General features: G+C 41.2%; 1 protein-coding gene and 1 long non-coding RNA gene across 2 annotated transcripts in view; one reads left to right on the top strand and one right to left on the bottom strand.

The window, feature by feature from the left end:
* arhgap39 (Rho GTPase activating protein 39) overlaps nt 1-6,810 on the bottom strand; it is a 97,600-nt gene extending 90,790 nt beyond the window's left edge. The window contains exon 1 of the mRNA XM_017304331.1: nt 6,694-6,810. Within this exon, the coding sequence (XP_017159820.1) occupies nt 6,694-6,704 (11 nt within the window). The 5' untranslated portion in view covers nt 6,705-6,810. The remainder of the gene's footprint in view (nt 1-6,693) is intronic.
* Nucleotides 6,768-9,173, top strand: LOC108166225 (uncharacterized). The gene is made up of 3 exons (XR_001776520.1): nt 6,768-6,856; nt 7,408-7,449; nt 8,620-9,173. It is a non-coding gene; the product is annotated as an uncharacterized LOC108166225 (long non-coding RNA).
* Nucleotides 9,174-9,204: the final 31 nt, after the last annotated feature.

Raw genomic sequence — 9,204 nt, forward strand, 5'->3', positions numbered from 1 at the left:
TCCTAAGGCCACCAAAACGGATCCCCTCAACACCTCGGCTTCGCCTAGAAATTCTGTCCATGAAAGTAATGAACAGAATCAGTGACAAAGGGCAGCCTTGGCGGAGTCCAACTCTCACCAGAAACGAGCCCAACTTAATGCCGGCAATGCGGACCAGACTCTGACCAGTCATACAGGGACCTGACAGCCCGTATCAAAGGGCCCGGTACCCCATACTCCAGGAGAACCCCCACAAGGCCCCCCTAGGGCCACGGTCGAACGCCTTCTCCAAGTCCACAAAACACATGTAGACTGGTTGGGCAAACTCCCATGCACCCTCCAGGACCCTGCTGAGGGTGTAGAGCTGGTGTAGAGCTGGGTGTAGAGTTTCTCAGTTTTATTCGCTGGGAAAATCAATATGCAGCTTGAGGTGACTCTGCTGCTCTCCAGTGGCCAAAAGCCGTAATGTTGGCTGGTAACATTTGGAATGCATTATGGGAGATGTAGCTTGTAGTCAATTCGTGCTCAAAACCTATTTTAAGTCAATCATGGGCCTATAAAACGCTGGGGTGGGCACATGTGAACTAGATTAAGCACCCCTCATCTATAGAGTATTGTCCAGAGGAATATGGGACACCAGATTTAACAATGCAGATTACCTAGAGTTAGGGTTGTCACCCGTCCCTTAAAATATGGAATCGTCCTGTATTTGGTTGTTAAATGTTGCGTCCCGTACTGAACCAATACAGGACATGATTTGTTCCGTATTTCTATAAATGTCTGATAGTCACGCCTATCACACACATATCAACACTAAGGGTAACAATAATGACCAAAATAAAACACAGGAAATATTAAGGTCAGCTAAATTCTCGTTGCGGGAGCTAAAGGACCCCAGAACGCTACGGACCAACGCTGTTGTCACGGTTACCTAGAGACGGACACCACGCAGCCATGGTGAGCAAATGTCAACCCGCGTCTTTTTAAAACATCCTCGACCCGATTCTCCACCGTCCTTAGAAGCAATACCTCTCGTAAAGATACAGACGTGAGAAGAAAGACGCAAATCCCAGGCCGAATAATGTTAGTGAGGATGAACACAGGCAATTAAAAAAAAAAAATGTGTCCATCATCCGCCAGTGCAATACCAGACAGAATCAGGAGAGGAACATAGCAGACCCTGATATGGTAACATTTTGATTAAGTTTCTTATTGTGCTTTTAGTAGACTATCTTGGTTTGATTATTTGCTTATTTAATGTATAATAATATCAGCCAAAAATAATACAAATGATCATTTAAAGAACAAATCATACATTAGATCAACAGTAAATGCATAAATACTTCCTACTTTAAAAGGTTTGTTAGGGTAAGGTTTCTGTTTGTTTTTTTTTAAAATGTTTATATATTTTATGAATTAATTTTTCAGTGGTCATTAATGCACCAAACCCAGACCTGTAGCCATGGGTGGTTCTAGATGGGGGCCAGCGGCGAACCAAATAAGTTATAATAAATAAATGTCTTATGTTAATACTCAGTGGTGGATTTTTTAACCTTCACAATTTTACTTCAACAATGAATTAAAAATTATAGTGCTGCACTTTTAGCTGCTGTATAGGATCACGCTTTCTATCTGCCAGAGATTTGCAACCTGAATCTCTGGAGACACAAGTGGCTCTTTGGCTCACTTATTATATCAAATGATGAAATATTGCTCTGTTTTTTTTGTTTGTTTCATTCTTTTTCAAGTGTTGCCATGGAGAAGCACTGACTACCCTGGCCCCTGTGGTAAATCTGGTCTAGAACCAGCCTCCAAATCTAACTAATTTATAAACATTTTGTTAATACTCTGTAAAATATCAGAATGTTCACATAACTTTTATACTTTTAGTTGTCTGAGGACACATTTTGAATATTAAATCAGGTGTTATGATCAGTTACTCAGTGGTTTACCAAATACTTTTTACACTTGCTTAATTAAACGTATTTAAAGTATACTACTGTGATTGGAATACAGTTTTGGGGTACTCTACCGACCTATGCATGAACGATTGCTCTATGAATCACTTTAGACAAAAAACACTCCCATAAAATATTGTCTATCACTGCAGCGGACATCCTACCCCATGAGAGTAGGACGACACGCCATGGTGGGCGCGTCATCCCTTATTTTGATTTCACACAGCAGCCTGAAGTGACCCAATTCCGATTTTTTTGGCAATTCCAAATTTTTTTGCCGGGGCCGTTCACACTGCCAGTAAATGCAACCTGTATGTGTTCTGCAGTGTGAATGGGCAAACGACCTGAAAGTGTCCCGCATGCACAGTAGAGGGCGCMATACTGTGCCCTCTACTGTGCATGCGGGACACTTGCACAGTTCGCATGAATCGGATACGTATCGGATATGGGTCACATTTGAAAAAAAATCCGACTTATGCTGTTCACACTGCCATGAAAAGATTGAATATAGGTCGCATTACGTAAAAAAGAAAATCGGAATTGGGTCACTTCAGGCTGCAGTGTGAACGCACCCCTAAAGGCAGTTGTCATAGCAACCTTGGGCTTCTATTACACCTGTGCAGAATCACATGCTCCATGCTCTGACACTGATGCAACAACTACTGAGTATCACTGAGGGCCATTGATACAGCAATTCCCAAATTACTGTATCAAACCTTATTGTACTAAATTACTGAACAGGTTGGCAAAAAGATCTGGGGCAGCAACAGTAAGATTAATTGACCATAATTAGTTGATTTATTGGTTTCAGATGACCCGGTTTAGGAGCCTAGTTTCCTCTTTCCTCTGCATAACTTCATAGTAAGTTATGCATCATAATTCACTACTAAGGAAACAGCTTCCAAACACTCATACATTAAAGTTGAGATTTTATTGTTCAAATATTGCAGCTAATGTTATAAGTCAGTCCAAGACTTATAAAAGGACAATATCATACCTACAGAAAAGTTTGAAAATGGATTTCTCTAACAAACTTACTTATTTTATTGTCATTGTATAAAGAAACATAAGTACAATTGGCAATGAAATGCTTGGCCACCGGAGCACACACAGAAACACAAGTGTGCCTATAATTACATAATAAACAAATAGTCATTTATTGCTAAATATATATAACTTAGTATTTTCAAGCAGTCTCAGACAATTTTAGTGATGGGATTGTTGAACAATCTGATGGCCAGTGGGAGACAACTATTTCTGAGTCTGGCTGTTCTGCAATGGATGCTGTGAATTCTCTTGCCAGAGGCCAACCGGATGAACAGACCATGGAGAGGATGGGTGTAGTCAGAGAGGATCTTGTTTGCTCTGGCTAATCAATGTGTGAAATGTTCTGGATATTGAGGAGTGGAGTTCCAATGATCCTCTCTGCTGTCTTCACTTCGGTAGAGACTTCCAGTCTGAGGCCTTGCAGCTCCCAGACCAGCTGGAGATACTGCTGGTAGGCAGGCTCTCAAACGCCTTCTCAATTCGTCTCAGAAAGTGCAGGCGCTGCTGTGCCTTTTTCACCAGTGAAGTGATGTGAGTTGTCCAGCTGAGGTTGTCTGTAATGTGAACCCCCAGGAACTTAGTGCTGCTGACAATCTCCATTGCTTTGTCGGTAGTGAGGACAGGTGCGTGGTTGGGTCGAGACCTTCTGAAGTCGACAATGATCTCCTTTGTCTTGTCGACATTCAGGTGCAGGTTGTTTATTCTGCACCAGTCCACAAGATGTTGTACCTCTTTTCTGTAGTTCACTTCATTGTTGTCCTGAATTAATCCCACAGTTGTTGTGTCGTCTGCATATTTCATGATGTGGTTGGTGTTAAACCTGGGACGACAGTTGTGGGTAGACCTGTCACGATAGCAAATTTTGCTGAGCGATTAATTGTCTAAAGAATTATTGCAATAAACGGTAATATTGTTTCAATACCTTTTGACACTGATTTAATGGAAATGACTATTAATGCACGCTATTTCCTGCCATAGATAGATACACTGTATTTTAAAAAGAACACATAACACTAAGTGATAAACTAAATAAACAACCAAAAATAAAATGGATTCTCAGTCTCCATTAACAAAAATCGTACTTGAATAAAAAGTAAACAAGATAAAGCCAAAGTGGAAATAAATACTGCATTCAACCAAAAGAGTGCAGATTATGAAGTCTGTATACTATATTGCCTTTCAGTAATCACTAGATTTAAATAGAGAAGATGGGCACATCTGACTACCTAATGCAGTATTTCATACTACACCATTTTCCCCTTAAGATAATCTTAGAACGTTGGCCGATCTAAGATTGTCGCTGGTGATTTTGTAACCGATCATCCTGTAGTGTGATTTAGATCGTCGTGGCCGCTCCGATCTAAATAAGTGGTTTTCCCCGACTGGGAGCTTAAAGCTGAATGTGGCAGGTAGCCAATCAGAAGGCGCGGATTCTCCTCCGTGCTTTCTGAGGGGAAATTACGGAGGGGAATCCCAAACAGCTGACATGGCGCAACACAAAGTCCAGCGGACATTGGAGATGATATGTGGAAACATTAATATTTATTTAACATTTCGTGCAAAGAATATAGAAATGACAAGAGGAGGAGTTGGAGCCAAATTTCTACAGCAATTGATAAACTGTTAATAAAAGGGTTGCTAAGTATCTAATTCCATTTCTAAATAGTGAGTAGTCTACAGTTTCTGATAAAATAAGCTAAAGATAGGTTGCATTTACTCGCAGTGTGAACAGCCCAAGCAAAAAAATCGGAATTGCCAAAAAATCGGAATTGGGTCACTTCAGGCTGCAGTGTGAACTAAGTCAAATTCTTCTCAAGGCCTCATACAGCATTGGACCAGCCCTGCATGATGAGTTAAATCTGCTGCACTGCGCGCAGAGATGCGCAACAAACAAGATATTTAATTTTTTGCTGCTAATGTGACTTTAGTAGCTCTTTCATTTTGTCTCTGTTGAGATGGGATGAGTTTTTCACATCTCCGTGTGGCAGTGCACATTAACTCTGGCTGACTAAGTGGACAAAGCATTTGGTATGGGTTGGTGCATCGTGTAACTGGAAAAATAATATCAAAATGAATATAAAACCAGCGTGATGCTTGACTACGATCCGTGCTGAGGTTGTTTTATGTGAATGGAATCTTTAATATGATTAACAAGCCTCATCAGAGCACACATAAAGTTTTATAGAATAGAACTGTATCTTTGACCTGCCTGTGATGGACTGGCCACCTGTCCAAGGTGGCCAGTCCATCACAGCTAGAGAGCTGGAAATAGGCACCAGGTGCCTATTTCCAGCTCTCTGCTGGAAATAGGCACATGGTGCAAACTCCCCCAGCCCCCGCACCCTCCAACCCTGCGTGTGTAACCCATGCATGTTGCCATATTCACCAGGACGATGAATTGTAATTCAAATCAGGCCAGAGACAGGACTGATGGTCAGGGTCACTTTAATCTGCTATGATAACAGCACAGTTATGAGTATGTGTATGACAGCTGCATGCAACAGTCTCTACCAGCATCCATCAGAATTCTCTCTTTATCATGTGATCATATAGTGTTTTTTTGTTTTGTTTTTAACATTAATGCACTTTGTTCCATTGGTGATTTGTCACCATCAAAGCAATTTCTGCTCAAACCACCAAATGTAATATTAACTTGTACAAAAGGAAAGTTAAATTGTGTGTCAGTAAATTGCTAAGACTATACATGTTTCACAACAAAGTTACATAAATGTCAGAAGATCCTTCTGACATTTGACTGGCTCTCCGGTAAATGTTGCACTGCACCTGAGAGTGATGATTCACAGGGAAATATGAGCGAATCAAGAATGGGACTTACTGCTGAGCTCTCTGACAAACATGCTTGCATTTGAATAATAGTCCACAGCCCACACAGCACACCTGCAGCAGTGATTTCCATAAGGAAGCAGTCATTTACAAGCCATGGATTCTTAACAGAGAACTGTGATCTTGTGCACTGAGGAAACAGTCATTGTCTAATGATGAGACACAGATCTGAGCCACCCCCTACTCTGAGGTGTCCATGATGTTCAACATGACAAACATACATGCCCCATGGTAATCCGTTTGTCACCGGTCTGCACCCTCGGAGCATAATGGTTAACTTTACAACATTTCTTCATGATGCTGCATCAATCCCGGTGATTCCAATTTTCCACATGTTATGATGACGTGACTTCAGTAAAAACAAAAACGCCCTGCTTCTGTATGTTCAGAAGATTGACAGGCAGTATCCAGACACCCACAGAGCAGTTTCAGGCAGCTGCCTAACACCCTGCGCTCCTCCATGGGAGGCGCCTCCCTCCATCATGAGGACGAGGGATGCTGTGAGGAGGACCAGAATAATGGTCCTCCTCGCTTCAGCCCTGGAGGAGCCAGAGGCTCGGTTCAGTCGCTGCTAGCATCAGGTTAGAGAAGCAAGCAGGGCTCGTACCGACAGGTGCCTCGGCATCAATACCCCGCCATCCCACTGTATAAAAGCCCAAACCAACAGCAGCCACGCAGTCTGAAGCAGCGAAGCGGGCCGAATTAAAACATACGGTCGTTTTTCTTAATTCACGACGGAAAGCGTTGGCTTGGAGATTCAATCAAGAAGATAGTCAGGGTGCTCGGAGACTGCAGCGAACCGCGGCGTCGTGCTGCCCAGGCTCGCGATTTTCCCTTTGATCTGCACGCGCGTGGACACACTCACCTCTCTGCCATTTTCCCACCGCCTCCTAAAATTCCTCAGCAAGAATGAACAAAACACCCTCCATGTTGCTGAAATTGCGGTAGCCGCAGTCACGGAATCACTTCTCCTAGACGGTGTCAAGGCAACGGCGGTAACTACGCAACATTCATTGGTTACTTTCAAAGTAAGAGCTTCTCTAATGACCAATTTTCATAGACATGACACTAGTCTGTCATATGAGATTTAACTTCTTTGTATTTTTATCTTTGTATATTCGGTTAATCTATAAAAATATTCAGATTTTACCCTTTTAACGTGAATATAAGCAGTAAAATTGTTCGGTCAAACTTATGTTATTATGTAGTAATATCCCATCTGGATATGGTGGGATATTACTACAGCATCTACCTGTAGTAATTTAAAAATTTGTAATTGTAGTAATTAAAAATTACTACAGAAAATTAAAAAAATACTAAAGGTAGTAATTAAATTGATCTGGCGACCATTTTACCTGTTCAGTGGTAGAGCAAGTGCATCATATACGAGGGCTACAGTCCTCCGACTGCTGGTTATCTATTTGTCTGTGTGTGTGTTTTGTGTGTGTGTGTGTGTGTGTGTGTGTGTGTGTGTGTGTGTGTGTGTGTGTGTGTGTGTGTGTGTGTGTGTGTGCGCGTGTATGTATGCACTCGGAAAGTCAAAAAACATAATTCTCACAGTGCTCACTGTCTGGTCCAGCAGGAAGATGATGGCATCCTCCTCAACTCCAAGCTTGGGCTGGTAGGTGAACTGCAGATATCTGAGCACACAACAGAAATAGATAACTTCTTTATATTATTTATTAAAATTTTCATATCTATTAACTTTCTCATTTAATTACTGGACTCTCTCCATGTTAAATTTAACAAAAGAACTACAGATGATTTTGGTGTTTTAAATAAAGTTAGAAATGGTTAGAAGCAGTGATTACGGGGCGAAGGGTGGGGGTTTACATCTATTCAGACTAACTGGTTCCCATGGAGACCACTGTGAGAGGGGAGGGTTTACATCTCCCACAAACAGTTTCAGCATTACGAGCAGACAGCGGACAGAATTTAATATGAATAGTCTTTAGACTACCTTATTTTTCCGGCCTCTTCTTGAGATCATGCTTCCTGGAGTGGATCCATGGGGAGTCTGCTTTCCTAATGATTCCGTTTGGAAACATCGCTTCGTCCAGCCTCAGTGAGGACGGAGAAGCTGACCTGCCTCTGCAAACACTGATCTTAAACTTTGCTGGAAATACTGCAGCCATGGAAGGCTCGTCCGGCAGCAGTCGATGGATGGATCTCTGTTCTGGCATTGTTTGGATGTTGTGCTTTCTGCAGCTATGTTCACTTGATGGAAATAGCCCAGACATGCTTTTTCCAGTTAAGATCTGTGAAAGAGAAGCAAGCTGAAGCCAAAATATTTAATTTAAAGAGCCTGCTGCGAATCTCCAACCGATCATTTTTGGTCGTCATATTTCTCTTCTCTATGTCCACCACCTGCCTCTACTTCATTTATGTGGCCCCTGGAATAGGTTAGCAGTTAACATCTGTCCACGCTAGATGGTTTTATCAGTAGCAAACATCAACCACTGCATGGTTCAAATAGAGAAGCAGGGTGCCTGAAAATAAAGTAAAATTACGGTTGCGTTGTGCGACTTTACATGGAGAGTTGAAAAGGACAAAATTAAATAAATGAATGCACACTTACATGATTAAATGTAACACGAAATAAATTTATGTTTAATTATATGTTTAAATGATTTACTTCATTGACAATTTATGAAATACGTGATTAAATCATTAACATGGAAACACAATAGCCAATGTAGATTATAAATTAAATGTAATTATTTAACAGTTTCTGTTTCTGCAGCATCAATTCAACACTGAATCTGTTTATCTCCACTTGTTTGATTGGCAGTTTCTGCATTCATTGCGAATACCTGCAAGAATGCTGATGAGAAGCAGCAAGTCTTGGATATCTGTCTGTTTTAGACTCCCACTGAAAAATAATCTGGATCAAGATAGAATTGGAAAAAGGTAAAGTTTGAATATGGTGAACCATTTTTGCGGTGATGTGGCCAAATGTCTTGTCATCTCGAAAATAAATAGACATATAACCACCAACCAAACTGCTCACCTCCTCCCAGCCAATCACTGCCTCTGTGGATAAACTGACCTACTGCTGGAGCTCCATCTTCTCAAAACAGATTTACCATCTGAAAATCAAACAATTCACTTCTCAAATATCAAAAATAATCACCTTCCTTTTTCTCCTATGTGGATCTAGACCATTACTTAACTATGTGCAATTTCTTAGTCTTGTTCTTCATCCCAAATAAACCATTCAAATCATTTATTGGTGACCATAATTGTTGCCAGAACTGTAGTCTCAGCATGACACGGTGTGACTTTACTGGGATCTTAGAAAAGACCAGGGGTAAAAGTAGGCGGGTATGGAAAGTAGTTTTAAACTCTTGGGGGTACTATGACAAAAGTATATATA

The sequence above is a fragment of the Poecilia reticulata genome, linkage group LG4 (genome assembly GCF_000633615.1).
Source record: "Poecilia reticulata strain Guanapo linkage group LG4, Guppy_female_1.0+MT, whole genome shotgun sequence".
Classification (NCBI taxonomy): domain Eukaryota; kingdom Metazoa; phylum Chordata; class Actinopteri; order Cyprinodontiformes; family Poeciliidae; genus Poecilia; species Poecilia reticulata.